Here is a 19,104-nt window from a genome sequence, read left to right as displayed (position 1 = left end):
AGCACAACTCCACTGTTGTGTTGAGAACTGCCACTATCCCCTCGTTGTGGGATTACTGGAGACGCACTAAGTTGTACCATCTGGGCAGAACCACGGTGCAGTAACGACCAAGTCAATCTCTGAGGGTACGGGAGGGCTTGTTCAGCAGGTATTTGAGCGCTCTCTATCTTTCCTGGTCACCAAACTTCCTAATCGTTAGCTTCTTTTGCTCACAACATATTAGCCCAAACCTCGAGGAAGAAATTGCGTCTCGTTTTGCTTCCTATTTTCTTCATTCCGTTGATTACCGCTTTATTACATCCAAACATGGCGTCTATAGAGCTTGAATCGGCCTTGCTCAGTAACATCAAAGGAAAAACTGTAGTGATCACTGGCGCAGCTGGAGGGATAGGTATGGATATTGTACGACTGTACGCCTACCACGGTGCAAACGTGGTGGTTGCAGACCTCGAACATTCGCGCTTCGCAGCAGAAAGTCTGATTGCCACCTTGCCTGATCCATCACGGGCCATCTTCGCTCAGGCCAATACACACATTTGGAGTGAGATGAAGAAACTATTTAAGACGGCAATCAACACATTTGGGAGCGTAGGGGTAGTCGTTGCGAATGCGGGAGTGATGGAGAGTCATATGACACTAGATGTTGAAACTGTTGACACAAATGGAGATCTAGAAGCTACGGAGGCCTCTAAGGTCATCGATGTCAACGTGAAAGGCACCCTGAATAGTAAGTTCCGAAATCTTTTATTTGCCGCTTCTTGTCATTTGACAGCTTCTTGCAGCATTGAGATTGGGTCTTCATTACATGAAGGACAACAAAGAGCGCTTCCCAGGTGGGTCAAAGGGCTCCATTATCCTCGTCATCTCCACATCTGGATATGTTGGAGGCACTGGTGTCGCAGCATATGTTTCTTCAAAGCATGCCATCACGGGCTTGCTGCGGTCATCTCAGCTCGTGGCAGCGCAGCACAACATTAGAGTCAATGCTGTTGCTCCCTTCGTCACGCCCACGAGCATGGTTGGCTTTGCGAAGCAATGGACCGACAGCGGCCTCCCGAGCAATACGACGCAGCAGGTGGCAAAGGTCATTGCAACTCTCTCCCAGGATCCTGAGAGGAAGGGAGCCTGCTATTTGGTAAGTATAGTACTGCTCGGTACATTAAAACGTTACTCTGAGCTAATTGGAATCATCTAGACTTGCGGCCCCATTATCAGAGAAATGGAATTTACGCAGAAAGCTCTTTTGGGCCAGTGGCTGGGAGATGATGTTGTACATTTAATGGCAAGTGCGGGAAGCCTCTTTGAGAGTATTGGGGGATATCCTCTCCCCAACCTTGAAGCCATGCGTTCCTGAAGATGTCCATCATGTACGCAGTTTCCAGATTCCAGGAAAACAAATGTATACAAAAGGAACTCGCATCCAAATTGAATATTAAGGCTATAACTCGAGAGTTACACAATTCGGAGGATGTCATGTAAATGAAGTTACTGTAGCACAATGAGGGAGAATTGCTCTACGCACTAGTCGCTACTTCGCCTTCGCCCCCAGTGTTCGGCATTAGGTTGAGTTTCATAGGTCCAACCTAGGTAACCAACCGCAGGTTACCTACCTAAAGGATTTATTTAGGTTTAGGTTTGGTATAGGTCATAGGTTGAACCTATTCAGCCTATCAAAATTTGTATGTAGGTTAACCTACCTACAGCCCTCAAATTAGGTTAGGTTACCCACCTACAAGGGGTGTAGGTTGGATAGGTCCAACCTAATGCCGAACACTGTCCGCCCCATTTCTCAGCCATGTGATTTACAATCTGGCAACCACCCTCGACATCTGAACAACCGAATGAAAGCGGAACCAATGAGTTCTGGACCTCTAAAATACACGAGGTTGGCCGGTGCGAGAAATCGAAGCTAGGATTTTCTCGTACTCCGCGTCGGCATATGCGCCTCCAAGCGGCTATATCAATTTACAAAAGACATAACCGAAAGTGCGGCTTTCGTAGATTGTTTTACCTTATCGCATGAGAAGGGCAAAAAAAAATCGCTCTCCTGTTTTCCCCCAATCTTGACGGCAGGGTCTTTGAAGAGGACCGATATAACTGAAACCTCTTCTACAACGGTCTTCACGTTCAACTTCTGCAACATTCATCATGGGCAAAACCAATACATTTTTTACGCATCCATCCAGCATTAAAGAAGCTCTCCAGGACAGCTCCATTCTCCACGATAAAGCTTTCGTTGGCGGTGAGTGGGTGGGCAGCAACAGCACTTTCCCCGTCTACGATCCCGCCACCGATAAAGTCATCGCCAATGTCGCAAATCTCACTATTAAGGATTTCACCACCGCTATTGAACATGCCCACAAATCCTTCAAAGTGTTCAAAACTACACAGGAGACTGCCCGAGCAAAGATGCTCCATGCTTGGGCAGCACTCATCCGCCAACATGCCAAAGATCTCGGCGTGATCTTGACTATGGAGAACGGAAAGACATTGGCAGAAGCAGAGGCTGAGGTTGAATATGGCGCATCATTCATTACGTGGTTCGCGGAGGAAGCGGTACGTTCTTATGGCGATGTGATCCCATCTCGACATCTCGGTAGCACGAATATCGTTATTCGTCAGCCTATAGGAGTCTGTGGCATTATTACCCCTTGGAATTTCCCCATCGCCATGATCACGCGAAAGATTTCACCCGCAATTGCAGCCGGGTGTACAGTAGTTGTCAAGCCACCCAGTGAGACACCGCTCTGCACACTCGCATTGACGGCTCTCGCTATGCAAGCCGGTATTCCACCGAATGTGATTCAAGTCGTTACGACGAAGGATCGAAACGCGGTGACAGAGCTATATACACACCCTCTGATTAAAAAAATCAGCTTCACAGGTTCGACTGGAGTTGGAAAAATGATCACCGAAAAGGCAGCCAAGACAATAAAGAAAGTCAGCATAGAGCTCGGTGGGAACGCGCCGTATATCGTATTTAATGACGCCGATATGGATATTGCTGTTGCGGGTGTGCTTGCTTGCAAATTCCGATGCAGTGGGCAGACATGTGTATGCGCGAATAGACTCTATATCCAGAGCGGGATTCACGATGAGTTTGTCGAGAAGTTGAAGGAGTGTATGGCAGGGTTCAAGATCGGCAGCGGGCTCGATCCGAGTGTCACGCATGGACCGCTCATCAATGAGGCCGCGGTGAAGAAGACTAAGGAGCACATTGACGATGCTGTTTCCAAGGGGGCAATGCTTGTCGTGGGCAGAAAGAGTCCTGATGCTGCGGGCTATTTGATTCAGCCGGCTCTGCTCACAGGCGTCACCTCTAAGATGTTGGTCGCGCGGGAGGAGACATTTGGGCCGCTGGCGCCCTTGTTCAAGTTCGAGATGGAAGATGATGTTGTTGCTCAGGCGAACGATACGGAGTTTGGGCTAGCAGGATACTTATTCTCGAATGACCTGAGAAAGATTTGGAGGGTAGCAAACGCCCTCGAGGTAGGTATGGTTGGCGTTAATACTGGAGTGATCAGCGCGTGCGAGGCGCCGTTTGGTGGTATCAAAGAGAGTGGACTTGGGAGAGAAGGGAGTAAGTACGGATTGGCGGAATTTCAGGTTATCAAGAATATCACTTTGGGGAATTTACATGTAGGGTAAATACTCAGATAGCAAATAGTTCAAACGAAGTCATTCAAGTCAAGAATAATGAAGGCCAAGTCCATGCTGACTTTGATTTCCATGATTCCTCCAGTGGCGAAGTTCGGTGATGCTATGCCTAATGTCTAGTAACTAGGATCTTGAACTGTTTTATTGCCCAGAATACCATGAAATGCTTGTGAAGAGATTTAGGTGCCAGAATTCGGTAGTACTGAATTGAGAATTTACTTTAAATGATAGAGGTAATGCTCGTTCTCCGGGTTTTTAAGAGAGTGCACCTATGGGACTATCACGGAGCCAATTCGAGGCCGGGAAGACAGGGCAAGCTAAGGAGAGAAAGAAGAGAAGCCTCTTCAGCGTTACAGTACAATAACATGCATGGTGCTAAGATTAGAGATAGCATTGTCTAATCTACCATATTTGCCAATCCGCTATAAAAAGGGAAGGGTTCACGTCACAATCCGCCAGACCTGTCAGGGTTGGAAAGCTTCATTTATTTAACCTTCTTTATACAACTCTCCAGTGCTAGTGGGAACTTCTACCATGTGCTTGAACCCAAGGATGAAAAGAAAATCGTGCTACCAGGAAATTGTACGGCTGCCGGCAGTCACCTCAGGAAATCTTATGAGGTCTCGTCTTTCGATAGCCGTTGTCCGCCAGCGAGGCAACCTTGGGTGAAGACAGCGACCGGAGACGCAGGCTTAGAGGTTGGGGCGAGTGAGAACACGAGTAGTCCTCAACATAGACCACCAATTATAGTCTCTACACAGAAATTCGCTCAACAGAGGCGCCTTTCTCGTCACTCTCAACATGATCAACTTCCGCGTTGTGAGCGAGTTGAGTTTTGTCGTGGATCTGAATCTTGGTGAGGGCGATGTGCTCCTTCGCGAGACGCGTTGCTTCCTTCCAAGTCATGCCTTTGCCTCCCGTGTAGTGGATCTCAAAGAGCTTGTCGATCTCCTCAAGGGAGAGCCCTGCCGTCTCGATGTAGAAGTAATAGATGATGGGCACCCAGACAAAATTCAACACAGCGAAGATGATGTAGAACCTCCAGCCGATATTGGCAATTCCTGTAGTAAGTCAGCGGGTGTGTTGAAACATTATTTCATCAAGGATCATGAGCCTGGAGTTAGGGGTGGATAACTGCAAAGAATTTTATTCGAATGACGCAGGACATACCAATTGGTGTGATGAGAACGATAACATAGACAAAGAGCCATTGCGTCATCATAGCAACAGACGCCCCCAGGTTTCGATGGCGCTGCGAATTGATCTCGGAAGGATAACTGAACGGAATGGAGAGGAACGATATTCCCTGGAAATGGTTAGCCGCGTCCAAAGTTATGAAGGTAAGGTGAGTTCATTTTGAAGAAGGGAGGGACTTACAAAAAAGACATTGTAGACAAAGATGCCAGTCACAGCAACCGCATAAGAGGCTTTTGTCTTAAGCGCCAAGCCTATGACAGCAACGGTGAAGGAGCACCCCATTCCGAAAGCACCCAAGAGCATGAGCTTTCTACGTCCCCACCTGTCGATAGCGAGCATGACCACACTGCCCCAAATCATCAAGGATATGAAGTCAACCGCCGTGAGAATCAAGGCCAGTTGATTGCTGAAGCCAAAAGACTGCGTTAGAATTACGGGGAGGTAGTACACAACAACGTTGATACCACCCATCTGCTGGAACAGCGAGCATCCGGCACCCAGCAAATTCTGCGGAAGGTCTGCTGCTCCCCGTTTGAAAATATCTCGCGCCAGCCGACATTTTCGAGTTCTTTTTCGTGAGCGACTGTTCCTATGATCAGCTGGAGGGATTCGACGACCTCGTCGCTGTCAACCGGTTTTGCCATGAGGCGAGCAATAACCACTTGAGCTTCGTCGTTTCGCTCTTTCAAGCAGAGCCATCGAGGAGACTCAGGCATGCATGCAACCATAAATATGGCCAGAATGGCGAAGAAACATTGGAAGGAGAGCGGGAACCTCCAGCTAACAGGTTTGTCCGAGATATAAGAGAAGCCAAGATTCATCCACTCGGTCAGGACAATGCCGCCGATGACGAGCACGAGCTGAAGGGCGACGAGTTTGCCGCGATGCTGAGGTTTACACGTCTCGCTCTGCCACATGGGAATGGCGGCTGACTCCATACCAATCCCCAGCCCGCCGATGACTCTGGCAATAATCATGTGCGGGAGGGAGAACGACGAAGCTTGCAGGGCGCCGCCGATAATGACAAAGAGACATGCCAACATGATCGTCCTCTTCCTGCCCAGATGGTCACCGATAAAAATGGTCATGAGTGCTCCAAGGATGCAGCCTATGTCGTAGGTTGACACAATCTGGCCTTGAATGGTAGGCGTCGGATTTTTGAAGGTCGACATGAACCGTGGGTTGCCAAGAATACCCCCAAAGACTCCCTGGTCAAAGCCAAAGAGCATGAAAGCGACGCCGCATGTTACGGTGATGCCAATAGTTAGGGAACGGCCTTCAAGTTCGGTAATCCACATGATGAAGGGAGTGGAAGATGTTCAGAATCTGTGGGTATTTAGTATTGCGGTACTTAAAAAGGAGTAGCGGGAAGAATACGAACGAGAATAGGACTCAAGGGTCAGTCCCCAAGTCTTGAGCAATACAACTTTTTGGAAACAGTGTTGGGTGGTGTGTGAATACGCAAGGAAATTAATTCTTCTTCTGTAGCCGACTATCATTCATACTTGATATCAAAGGACTATTTATCGTCCATCGGATCAGGCACAAGCCACCAAACAATGTAGTATCTCATTCCCCGCTCTTTAGTCAATTGCGGAGTTGGTAGTGTTGATCTGTGCCGGAGCGAGACATATACCCTTCGGTTATGTCGGGTAGTACACCTCATATCGTCTGAGAAAACATGAGATCGGGTAGAGAGCTCTGACCTTTACAAATACTTAAAACGAAAATGTTGGGCCCAGCCGTGTTTCACCTCCATGACCCATGGGCCAGCTCTCCGTACGCGCTCCTCGGGTTGCACTTGACGAGAAACATGACACCTCTAAGTGGGTATTTTCAAAGATGAAGTATTGGAAATACGTTGAATTGGTTGCAATTGCATTTCTACAGATCTCCAGAGTTTGAGGGCTGAATGAGAATCTTCACATGCTCCGCCTTGTTATTAATGAGCTCTAAGAAGCCGCCTTGAACAACCTTTTCAAGAGGCACAATTGACGTGATCATATCCTCGACCGCCAACTTGCCAGTCGCAAGGGCCACGAGAACATCCTCAAAATCCTCGTTGGTGTAGCAGATGCCGCCTATCAGCTTGACCTCCTTGAATGAGAAACTATTTGGGTTAATGAGCAAGGGCTTTTCGTGGATTGCAACGTTGCAAACCACACCACCGGGTTTGGCTACCAACAGGGCAGTGTCTAGGGTCGACTGAATACCTGTTGCATCAAAAACAATGTCCGCTCCATCTCCCATGATATTGTGCGCGGCGTCCACAATTGAATTTCCAGAGCCAGCACCGTCCGACATTTTTGCGAGCGGATTGACGACCAAATCGGCCCCAAACTTCTCAGCCTGGCGAGATCTTGATTCGGTCACTTCGCTCACAATGACTTTTCTCGCGCCCTTAGCCCTCAGCAAGAGAAGCAGAGCGAGTCCTATGGGACCTGCGCCTAGAACAACCACGTCATTGCCGTGGTTAAACCCAGAGATTCGAATCATATGGGATGCAACGGCTAGGGGCTCTGCAAGCGCAGCAACCTTTAGCGATACTCCTTCGGGAACAGGTATGCAACTGAACGGCTTCACTACAATCTCATCGGCGAATCCTCCTCCGTGAGCGCTGAGCCCGTAACACGCCCAGCTTTTGCAGAGGTTTCTCCGCCCTGACCGGCAAATGTACTGAGGCCATTAGCGGGCTAGCGGACAAATCCGAGAAGCGAAAAGTGATTTTCTGATTTTTCGCGCCCCCCCCCCCCCCCACCCCCCCCCCTACTATACCCTACTAAAAAAAAAAAGTATAGCATACACACCTTATTCTCGACTACTCCTAACCCCCCCTTAGCTTGCGTGGTCCGTAAGGCAAATCCCATGGATTACGAGGCATATCTCTATTTCCCTTACTCTCTATATCCTCCGTACTACCTATATTACTCGAATTATCTATATCTCCTTTATTCCCTTCTCCTCTAGTATCCTCACCCTCTTCTGCTATAACCTCCTTCCTTATTACCTTCTAATCTTATATCTGTCTTTATACTCGCTTTCTATATCTTATAGGCAGTTAAGGCTTTAGTATAAAGGGTTTTATAAATACAGAGCAAGGCTTTCTAGACTTGGTAGGATTAGTATTAAGTTAATAGAAAATATAAACTTTACTATTATTATTATATCTGTAATTTATATAAGTACTATCAAATTCGCCTTTTATAATTATATAGTATTTAAAAGAGCTCCTTAGTCTCTTCTTATTATTATAAATAATATAAGCTTAAGAGAATTTGGTTCCGCAAGTATATACTAAGCTTGCCTTTAGATTTACCTTACCTTTCTCTAATTTCTTTAGCTTCTTGCCCTAGTATAGTTCTATCTCTCTAACTTTAGCCTTATTATTAATTCACTTTATTACTTTAGTAGTATTATTAGATAATATAAGGAGATTAAAGTATTATTACGGAAAAGAAAAAAGAAGTTATATATAAAAAAGAGATCGAGAAATAGAGAAATTTATTAGTTAAATATATTAATAGGAAAGAATATTATAAACTAAATCTAAATTATTAAAGGATATATTATAAATATTATCTTTCTACTTATTTATAGCTTTATTATCTTTTCTACTACTTTTGCCTTTACTAGAGCTATTACCTAAAGCCATATTTAATATATCTTTAATAAAAGAAAGCTTTAATAATAGTATTATATATTAGAATTAAAGTTATTTTCGGAAGGAGGTTAAGGTTAAGGTTAAGGCTAAGATTAAAGCTAGTATAGCTATATCTTTATTATTTACTTTTAGGATATAAAAATATATATTTAATATAATTATTTAAATTCAAATAAATTTATAATAAATAATACCTGAAAATAGAAATATTAATACTTAATAGCCCTAGGTTAAGTATATTTAAATATTAAAAAAATTATAAATTTAGGTATTATAGTTATAAAAATAAAGATATAAATATTTTTTTTCTTACTAACTTATAAAAGCTAAGGTATACTAATAATAATTAAACTATACTTAATTTATATAATTAGCTAATTCACTTTACTAATTATAAATAATTTAAAGTAATTTAAATTTCCTCAAATTTCTATATATAGCTTATTATATAAACTTTAATATTTCTATATTTAGTAATACTATAATTATAATTTTTAAATAAGAAGAATTCCCTTATTCTAGTATATATAATTATATTTATTTCTTATTTTTTAAATATATAGTTATTAAATTAGAGAGGCTTAAGAATTCTAAATAATACTTTTTCCTAAGAAATATATATTCTTAATAAATAGTAAAAGTAAATATAGAATTATATAATAATATAACTATCTTATACTAGTAACTTTATTTTCTATAAAACTATAATTCTATTTTATTTTTATTTTAAAATCTCTATTTTTTTTCTATTTTTTTCGACTTTACTAGTAATATTAAAAGCTTTTATTTTCTATTAATATCTTCTCTATTAATACCTTTATTAATACCTTTATTAATATTTCTATTAATACTAAAAGCTAGTATCTAATTACCTTATAACTTTCCTCTCCTTTTCCTTACTTCTTTTTACTTCTTCTCTAAACCCCTCTTCCGAATTCCTCTTCTAAATCCCTCCTCCTTTAATACATCTTCTATTAATACTAAGAGCTAGTATCTAATTATCTTATAACCTTCCTCTCCTTCTCTAAACCCCTCTAAACCCCTCTTCCGAATTCCTTTTCTAAACCCTTCCTCCGAACCCTTCCTCTTTTAATACTTCTACTAATAATACTAAAAACTAATACCTAATTACTATTTCCAGGTTACTTTTATCTAGAACTCCTATACTATAAGTCTTTAACCTATTTACTTCTTAGAAAGCTAAATTTTAGATCCCTTTTTCTCTTTTCTAATATCTCCTTTTTCCCTTTTCTAATATCTCTTATATCTTTAGGCCCTTTAGGAATACCCTCTTTTAAACTTCTAAAAAAGAAGCTAACTCTTATTTAGATCTTTCTAAACTTTAATATCTCTTTCCCTTTTCTAATATCTCTTATACCTTCGGGCCCTTTAGAAGTATTCTCTCTCGAACTTCTAAAAGAGAGGCTAACTCCTATTTAGATCCCTTCGAACTTTAATACTTCCTCTCTTTCTTTAATACTTATAAAAGCCTTTAAACTATTACTAAGTACTTCTATTCTTTATCTTGAAATATATACTAACTTATTCTTATAAGAAATAGCTTTTCTTTCTCTAATCTCGACTTCTTTAATATATATTTCTTGCCTTTAGGCTATTTAGATATCTTCCTATTTACTTTTATAAAATATATACTAATTTACTTTTTAGTTTCTCTTATTTTATCTTTCCTTTAATATTACTATATATATATCTAGTTAGTACTAGTTCTTATAACTTATAATTAGGCTTTCTATTTATTAAATACCCGGGTATTTTATTTTACTTTTACTTTATATATTTTATTTTATATATTTTATTTTCTTTTTATTATAGGTTAGGACTTAAATAGTATTTACCTTAAGTACTTATACTTTCGGGTATATAAGACTCCTATAGATCTTTCGGGATTATAAACTAGCTTACTTTAGTTTAGGAAAGCTTTCTCGAAAATATTTTAGGAGTTATAATATTTATTATAATTCCTTTTAAAAATTAATATAATATAGGTATTTCTAGTCTATTCTCTTTTTATAAAACAAACCGCTACCCTAAATCTATATAAAAGTTCTAATTATCTCTTGAATTAAAATATAGATATTTCTTATTTCTATTAAATTAGATATAAAGAATAGCAGGTGCTTTTAGGCTAGACTATAGTACTAGTTAAGTACTAAGACTTCCTATACCTATCTTATAAACTTATAGTTCGAGATATATTATATTTAATAGGGCTTTTATATCTAATTACTTTATATTATAATAAAATATCTTAATATTATAATTAGGAAAGTTCTACTTTATAATCTTATTTACTATTTATAGATTTTCTAGCTAATAAGTCTTAGCTAATAGCTAAGAAACTTATTAGCTATTTTATCTAAAGCCTCTAGAAATAGAAAATTACCCTAATAAAGACTTAGTATTAAAAATAGGTTTAACTAATTAATCTAAATAAGAAGTTTATAGCAGGAGTTTCTATATCTAAGTAATTTTATATAATAAATTCAAGTTTCTATTTCTAGTTATATAAGTTATAATATATAATAAACTCAAAATTTTCTGGCCTATTAGAGCTTGAATTATTTTTAGAAGAATTAGTAAGCTTTTCTAGATAGATTTATTAAGGCCTTAGTTTTTAAAGGTATTAATCTAGCCTTCTTACTTCTCTCTTAGGTAATAGTTCGGTTCTCAGGAATCATATATAAATATTAATAAAATAAATATAGGAATATATTATATGTGTTTTCTAGATAAATTAGGATAGAACCTATAGGATTCCCGTAATATTTATATTAAATCTATAGTACTAGCTAGTAAAGACTTTAATAACCTTAATAAGACTTGAATTATAAGCCCGGCTCTTAGATTTCCCGCTTAACTTAAAGATTAAGTAATTTATAATAAATTACTTATTATAAAATATATTATATTCTTTTCCTAAAAAGTACTAGGTATTAGTAATAGTCCAAAAGCCCTAAAGCCCTTAAAACTCTTCGTGAGTTTCGGGCTTTAGGGCTTTTCTATAGCTAGCTAATTATATGAAGTCACGTGATTATGCGGGTCCGGTATTAATATAAAGTAATTAGTAACTTTATATATAGATATAGTATGGTTTTTAGTATAGCTAGTCTAATATATTATATATTTATATATAAATACCTGTAATTTTATTATTATAATATAATATATCCTTAATATATTCTTAATATAAAAATTCCTTTATAATCCTAGACTTTTAGAAGCTTCCTTTATACTAAAGATAAAGTATATAATATGATTTAGGTATTAAACTCAAAAGGCAAAGAATTATAAAGGCCCTAATAATTATAAGACTTTATAAACTTAGGTAAATTTAAGTATTATAAAAGTATTAAATTTAATAGCCTGATTTTTAAATTATATAAGAACTAATTAAAGAGTATTACTTTAAATTATTAATTATAAATTCCAAATATATATATATTTATAAGGAAATAAGACCTAAAATAGTACTAAACTAATTACAAGATATAGGAAAAAATATATTAGATATCAGGCCTATTTTTTCTTAATTACCTTAATTTTAGTAAATATTTATATATAATTTATTAGACTTTATATAATAGGTTTACTTAGGAGAAATAAGATTAATTAGGCTAGGGAATTTAATAATAATAGTTAAACTTCTATCTAGTATAATAGGCAAAGTACTAGTAATAGCCCGAATATCTTAGGTTTTACCTATAAAGCTAAAAATATTATATCTATTAATTCTTTATATCTAATAAAAAAGAAAAGTAATATATTTATATTTTTAATATACCCGTTATTATAAAGTAATACTAATACGGTTTATAAGATTAATTATAGTTCTCTTTACTAGAGAAGAGAATAATAAAATTAAAAAAGAATCTAATAGTCTATTACTATTATTATTATTATTAATAGCTTTAATATTATTATTATTACTATTAGGATTAGCTTTAGTAGTACTTTCTATAGTACTTTCCGTATTATCTTACGGCTCTCAGAGATTAGTAAATAAAGAAGAATCCTGGTATATATAAGTTAATTAAACCTAAAAACAAAAAAGAATCTATAGAAGAAATAAAGAATAAAAGCCAGAATTAAAAAAGAGAATTATATATATATCTTTATTTACTTACTAGTTTATTAAATTCCTTCTTATTCTTAAAGTCTTATACCTATACTAGCAGGTAATACTTTCCTGGGCTCTCTGGGCCTTCTTAGTTTATTATTTAATTTTCTTAAGTTATTATATTTTCTAAATATTTTCTAGCTCTTTATAAGTAATTTTAAAACAGATATCTTTATATAAAGTCTTATCCTAGTATAAAACAAGGAAAATTATTTAGATATTTTTAGGGTCCAGATATATATTATAATAGGAAAGATTAACGATAGTTTAAATAGAACCTAGTAAGACTATAAGTTCCTGGGCTCTTTTATTATTAGGACTAGTATAAAATACTAGTTTATTTATATTATTAATAAATTAATAATAATAGGTAGATTTACTAATATAAAGAGAGAAGTAAGGGAATAGCTACTAAGAAACTATATTAGAAAAAGTAGAAAAGACTTAATTATTTATTTCAAATTAAAAGCCACTTATTAAAAAACATTTATTAGAATTTATATAGAGAATCTAGTAAAAGAAATAAGAGAAAACTTACTATTAACTTCTTTAGAAAGTTAAATAGTTCTTTACTTAACTCTTTAATTCTTTATATTATTAAATACTTACTTATAGAAAACTAGCTATAAAACCATAATATATAATTTTATAAAACTAGATCCGGCTATATTTTAATTTATAAGACCTTAAAGGGCTCTAGATAGCCTATTACTAGTATAAGAAGCTATAGTCTAGATAGTAGCCTGAGTAACTCTTGTATTTATAGCCCGTTAAGCTTATATAATAATATAAGTACTATTAGAAAAGTAGTTAGGTTAAGTAATATAGCTTATAGTAAAAGGAAATATAAAAGGAAGTAATTATAGGGCTATTAGAATAGGAGAAGCCTGGGGTAAAGCAGAACTAGTATCTAGTAGCTATATAGTAATAATAACTAGAGAAATAGGTATAATAGATATTTCTAGAAAAAAAAATATAAAATAAGAATATTAAGAAAAGCTAGGAATCTAAAGTATTTCAGATATAAAAAAGAAAACAAATATAGACGGAATTCCAAAGCTATAAGATTTAAGTCTACTAGTATTACTACTTTAGGTAAGTAAAATAGCGGCCTCTATATTATGTTTATTATTAGTAAATTAATAAAACTTGTAATATTAGATATTACTATACTAGTATTTGGCTATAGGATATATAGTATTAGAATAGGTTTTAAGAAATAATAGTATTATTTTAAGAAATAAGAATTTAAGAATATAAAATATTTATATAGTAAATAAACTTAATAATTCTATTAGTATTACTCTTAAAAGTAAGAAAGAGGTTTCAAAAATAATATATTTAATAATAAATAATACTTATCTTAATATATTTAGTTATTTTATAACTAGCTCATTTAATTACCTTATATTATTAGAAGTATTACTAATAAAGAGCCATTTCTGGGTAAAGTTCTAGACTATTAGGAACTATATAAATATTTTTCTAGCCTATATATTATTTATATATTCTATATTTATTAGAATAACTTACTTAAGAATTCTATTTTATATAATAATAGTATTATATTTACTAGTTAGCTTCTCGGATTCTCCTAATATTAGTAGCTGCCCTAAGGCTATATATACCCGAACTATATATTAGAGCTAGTAATAAGCTTAAATATATAGTTAGTTACTATTTCTATTAATATCTCTTATATAAATATTAGCTATATTTATATTATAAGATATAAGCTTCTAATAATACTATTCTAGTATTTCTCTTAGTAAAAACTCATTAATATCTATATTAGTATATAAATAAACTATTTATATAAAGCTATATAAGGTTATATTACTTATCCTAAACTAAATAATTATTAAGAATTATATTATAAAGCTTTATATCTATAAGGTAACCCTAGTATTATATCTTGCCTAAAGGCCTTATATATAGTCTAAATAGCTTACTAGCTATTATATTAGGCCTAGATCTATTTTTTCTAATTCTATAAATATTTTACAAGTTTATAAACCTATATATCTTGTTTTAGATCTACTATATATAAAGTACTAGTAAAGTAATCCGGTTCTATAAGTATTAGTAATTATAATCTCTAATATAGGCCAGTTCCTAAAAGTAGTTCTATATATACTAATTGGAATTAGTTATATAATCTAGTACTATAATACTAGACCTAATAGCCTTAATAAAAAATAGTATAATTATTAGTACCTAATACTCTTTCCTAATAATAGAAAGAATAAGAAATAAATATAGGAAAACGGAATTACTTATATATTACTAGTATAACTAGCTCTTCTAAAGCTCCTATTACTAGAATTTAACCTACTAATTCTCAGTGCTTTTCCCAGAAATAAAATAGTTCTTTATATATATAACTAATAGATCGGCTATCTATAAGAATATAAAGTATACTTTAGTAATAAAGGGAAGTTTAGAGCCTTAATTAGCCCTAAAGAAGTAAGAGCAATAGCTTATTTAAGTACAAATCTAAAAATACTACTATATAACTAAATAAGTAATCTAATTAGAGATTTTAATATATATCCAGATAATATTATATAAATAAGTATTAATATAAGTATATATCTCGATCCCAAATAGTAATAGCTTATTATATTTATTAATTAACTAAATCTAGTCCGGTCTAAATATAATATATTCTTTTTTCTTAGACTATATCCGTTATATTTATAGTATAATTATCTTAGAATCTAGAAGTTATAATATTATATATAAGCTCTTTCTATAAATAATAAAATTTATTAGTAAATAAGGCCCTAACTTTCTAAGCTAGGGCAAAATAATAAAGTATAAAAAAACTAATCAGGTTACTAGTAAATCTTATTAATAGAAGTATATATATAAATACTATTATCTATAACCTATAATCCGCTTATTATTTAGCTTACTCTATAATATTATAAATAGTTACTTATTTGCTACTTACCTATCTATTATAGTTATATAGTAAATAAGACTAAGCTTCTTATATATATACCGATAACTCTAGTAATTAAAGCTATATAGCCGTAATCCTTAAGATTCTCAAGTATTTCCTTATTTATATCTCCTAGATAATATAGAATTATAATCTATATATAAAAAAAAGGCATATCTACTATTTAAGTACATATTTAGATATTCTATTCTTATAGTTACTATTAGATTATATACGGATTAACTAAGATTTCATATAAATCTTTTAATCTATTTATAATTTCTTCTTAATTAATATTTATATAAGCCTATTTAGTAATAGATTTATTAAAAGTTATAGTATTATTTTAATAAAATCCACCAAGTTATTTTAATAGGAATTAAGTTCAGGGTATGCTTTATTATTATAATATACTTTTTAGTAATATAAGTACTAAAAAACTCGAGTAATATTATCCCTATATGATTTTATTAATTAATTACTAAAAAAAAGTAATTAGCCAGTTTCTTAGTTATTTTAATAGTTTAATTTTCTTATTTCTAATCTCGGGAATATTAAGGAAGTTTGTTGAAATTGGTACGCTACCATAGCTAGCTTACCAGTCCTTCCAGCACCAGGTTCAACCACTAATTTAGGGTTCTCCACTCTCATTTGTCATGCGTCACTCGCCGAGCTTACCAAGCTTACTAGTATATCGTCATTTTGATTACCTTTGGTTTATCAGCTGATTGATAATGTATCGGAGAAAGCGGGTTCGGTATCACCGGTATCGCCGAAGGGTAATGGGAATAAATCCCTTACTTTGGACATTTTTCCTCTGTTTCTAGAACTCACACTTCTGTATCTAGTCATTTCTGCAGTCTGTCAACCTTCAATAAATCGATTTTCCATCAATAAATCGATTACTTTTCAATAAAGTTATTAGACCCTGTTAATAGCGTTATCCTAAAAGGGCTTATAGCCTATAGTTACCTAACTATAGTAATTTGTAATAAATACTTAATTTTATATTATACTATCCGGCCCAATTTTGGTACGATTTTACGCGGTAGTATAGGCTCTTACTTCGTTAATTAGACAAGCAAGCAGCCTTACTATTATTGCGTTATCCAAGCCGAAAGTTACGTATGGGTGCTATACCCCTAATTAGGAATTCTGCCTTGGGGAAGGGGGGGGGGTGTGCGGGGCGCCAGTGCGAAAATCAGAAAATCAGAAAATCACTTTTCGCTTCTCGGATTTGTCCGCTAGCTAGCTGTGGGCCTCAGTAAAATGGAACAATCTTCCTTTCCATGATGTCTGTCGTCCATCGATGGATTGATGGCGACATTCTGGCCAACCTTGAGCCCCGTAATATTGGAGCCAACCTGGACAATGGTGCCGGACATCTCGTGGCCCATGATCACAGGCAGCTCAACACCAGTGTGGGGGGTTTTTTTGGCCTGGAAGAGGTGGGAATATTGGTCCTCCGAGATATTCGTGAACATCTGAGCCGCAGATCCCACAGTAGGCGATTTTGACTCGTACATCATCCGTTCCGCAAGACCTATTCGAATATTAGTTGTACTCCAGGAATAAATCTGCTCGCCATGTGGCATGCTTACTGCACTTCTACATCCTCGACTCTGACATCGTGCTGGGCGTGGAAACGGAGGGCTTGAATGACTGCCATTGTAATCGGCACGTTCTGCGTTTGGTGGAACTTCTGAGAAGGCCACAGCCGAGGGTAGAAAATGCGATGGAGAGGTTTCTAGCCTTTAGTTGGAAGATAAAAGAGTATCGCTGCGGGTGGGCAAGGCTGATCCAATTGTCAGAAGAGCTTTTGGCGGGGCAATGAGCTCTTTGCTCGATTAGTTGGACCCATCGGAAGTGGCATGATGTAAACCGGGAACAGGTTGAGCATGGGGTTTCCACTGCTTCGGGACGTACAAGAAAAGGCACATATTGCCTTCGAATGCCGCATGGCTGTGGAGCTGCCAAGGGATGCTTGGCGAAGGAAGCCACGCGGTTACCGATTCGGCAATATGGGGTTGGCTATTCTAGCTGCATTCGTGTTAGCAACTTTCCTTTTTGTCAGGGGTCGGCTTCCGCTGTCAGGACGAATCGGGGATAGTGTCAACCTTATTCGTACCGACAGAGAAGCGGAAGCGTTCCCAGCATGGCACAGGGCATGAGCAACACTCAAGGCTGTATGACAAAGCCCTGGAAGTCAGTCGGCCCGGGTTAGGGATTCGATGACAGGCGAAGTCGCCCTGTTGTTTTCGTCCCTCACATATAGCTTCATATTCTCAAAACGCGGTACACCATGTTAAGAAAGGTGAACCCCATCTACTCCCGTCTGTATATTACCGATCTCTTCGATATTCTTGCACTATTTTCGCGAGCCTTCTCTCACCTTCTTGCTCTAAGATGGAGCTTTGCTGTCGACATATGCGGATACCGCGAAGCTTACTTACACAGAGCTGGGCGCCGCGTGGGAGTCGTTCTACCATAAAACCTATGGCTTGTCGTTACTTCGGCCTTAAAGCTGCGAAAGAGGGTCAGAGCCAGAAGCGAACAGCAATCGTGACAGGCTCCAGCCGTGGCATGTATGACAGCACGCCCTTTCTCCTACATCACGTCTCAAATATCCTCATGCTGATCCAAATGTGCCATTTCTCAGTGGTGAAGCCATCGCTCGCCGCCTTGCTCACGATGGATATGCCGTCACTATCAACGACATCGCAGCCAACAAGGCCGGCGTTGAAAATTTGGTTGGCGAGCTGAACCAGAGCTATGGGGACCGCACCTCGGTAGGAGTCATTGCAGACGTTGCTTCTTCATCAGAGGTGAAAGCGATGGTCGAAGCATCAGTCAAGCACCTTGGCCCCCTGACAGTTATGATCGCGAACGCCGGGATTTGCGGCGTTGGGGCCGCGCTGGACACGTCCGATGAGTTATTCGCGCAAACGATGAACGTCAATCTCAACGGCGTTTGGAACTGCTATACGCACGCTGCCCGGCAGATGATTGCACAGGGACCGGTTGCCACAGGCAGTACTGGATATAAGATCTTGGGTGCGTCATCAATTGCCGCCTACAAGCCGTTTCCGTTGCTAGCACCGTATTGTGCGTCGAAATGGGCTGTGAAAGGTATGACGCAGGTTTTTGCGGTCGAGATGGCCCAGCATGGTATCAATGTTAACTGCTACGCCCCTGGGATCGTGGGGACGGCGATGTGGGAGAAACTGGATGAGACGTTGGGCAAGATGCAGGGACGGCCCAAAGGGGAGACGGTCAGAAAATACGTCCATGAGTTGACAGCAATGGGGAGAGTGAGCGTGCCGGAAGATGTTTCAAAAGTTGTTGGCTTCCTTTGTGGACCGGACTCGGAATTCGTGACGGGGCAGAATATTGTCGTGGATGGTGGGATCGTATTCTCCTAACATGTATCTTACATATTGCTGCGAGAGCTGGACTCAGCTTAATGCCACGAAGAGCTATAGCTTATTATTTGACCATAACGCG

The 19,104-nt window shown here is 37.0% G+C and overlaps 5 protein-coding genes across 5 annotated transcripts; 3 read left to right on the top strand and 2 right to left on the bottom strand.

Annotated features, from left to right (window-relative positions):
• Positions 1 to 87: 87 nt before the first annotated feature.
• Positions 88 to 1,437, top strand: K444DRAFT_562682 (NAD(P)-binding protein). The gene is made up of 4 exons (XM_024876996.1): positions 88 to 148; positions 224 to 727; positions 783 to 1,135; positions 1,196 to 1,437. Exons 2-4 carry the CDS (start codon positions 307 to 309, stop codon positions 1,352 to 1,354), a joined length of 933 nt encoding a protein of 310 aa, XP_024735667.1. The 5' UTR covers positions 88 to 148; positions 224 to 306; the 3' UTR covers positions 1,355 to 1,437.
• Positions 1,438 to 2,148: 711 nt separating this feature from the next.
• Positions 2,149 to 3,648, top strand: K444DRAFT_531017 (succinate-semialdehyde dehydrogenase; the record flags this gene model as incomplete). The annotated part of the gene is made up of 1 exon (XM_024874947.1): positions 2,149 to 3,648. The coding sequence occupies one exon, from the start codon at positions 2,149 to 2,151 to the stop codon at positions 3,646 to 3,648; it is 1,500 nt and encodes a 499-aa protein (XP_024735666.1).
• Positions 3,649 to 4,410: 762 nt separating this feature from the next.
• On the bottom strand, positions 4,411 to 6,152 carry K444DRAFT_724350 (general substrate transporter; the record flags this gene model as incomplete). The annotated part of the gene is made up of 4 exons (XM_024888621.1): positions 4,411 to 4,718; positions 4,828 to 4,963; positions 5,035 to 5,274; positions 5,319 to 6,152. 4 exons carry the CDS (start codon positions 6,150 to 6,152, stop codon positions 4,411 to 4,413), a joined length of 1,518 nt encoding a protein of 505 aa, XP_024735665.1.
• Positions 6,153 to 6,738: 586 nt separating this feature from the next.
• Positions 6,739 to 17,269, bottom strand: K444DRAFT_643596 (GroES-like protein; the record flags this gene model as incomplete). Its single annotated transcript, XM_024884872.1, has 4 exons — positions 6,739 to 7,514; positions 16,877 to 17,039; positions 17,083 to 17,143; positions 17,202 to 17,269. 4 exons carry the CDS (start codon positions 17,267 to 17,269, stop codon positions 6,739 to 6,741), a joined length of 1,068 nt encoding a protein of 355 aa, XP_024735664.1.
• Positions 17,270 to 18,096: 827 nt separating this feature from the next.
• K444DRAFT_590659 (NAD(P)-binding protein) lies at positions 18,097 to 19,067 on the top strand (the record flags this gene model as incomplete). The annotated part of the gene is made up of 2 exons (XM_024878154.1): positions 18,097 to 18,185; positions 18,260 to 19,067. 2 exons carry the CDS (start codon positions 18,097 to 18,099, stop codon positions 19,020 to 19,022), a joined length of 852 nt encoding a protein of 283 aa, XP_024735663.1. The 3' UTR covers positions 19,023 to 19,067.
• Positions 19,068 to 19,104: the final 37 nt, after the last annotated feature.

Source organism: Hyaloscypha bicolor, assembly GCF_002865645.1.
Source record: "Hyaloscypha bicolor E unplaced genomic scaffold K444scaffold_87, whole genome shotgun sequence".
Taxonomy (NCBI): Eukaryota; Fungi; Ascomycota; class Leotiomycetes; order Helotiales; family Hyaloscyphaceae; genus Hyaloscypha; species Hyaloscypha bicolor.
The sequence above is the reverse complement of the archived record's forward strand: the minus strand, read 5'-3'. Positions and strand labels throughout refer to the sequence as shown.

Bases quoted from the DNA above. Each gene is read 5' to 3' on its own strand.
- K444DRAFT_562682 (XM_024876996.1), top strand. From the start codon at position 307: ATGGCGTCTATAGAGCTTGAATCGGCCTTGCTCAGTAACATCAAAGGA. The intron at 728-782 runs GTAAGTTCCGAA...AGCTTCTTGCAG, and splicing joins CGTGAAAGGCACCCTGAATA to CATTGAGATTGGGTCTTCAT. The intron at 1,136-1,195 runs GTAAGTATAGTA...GGAATCATCTAG, and splicing joins GGAAGGGAGCCTGCTATTTG to ACTTGCGGCCCCATTATCAG.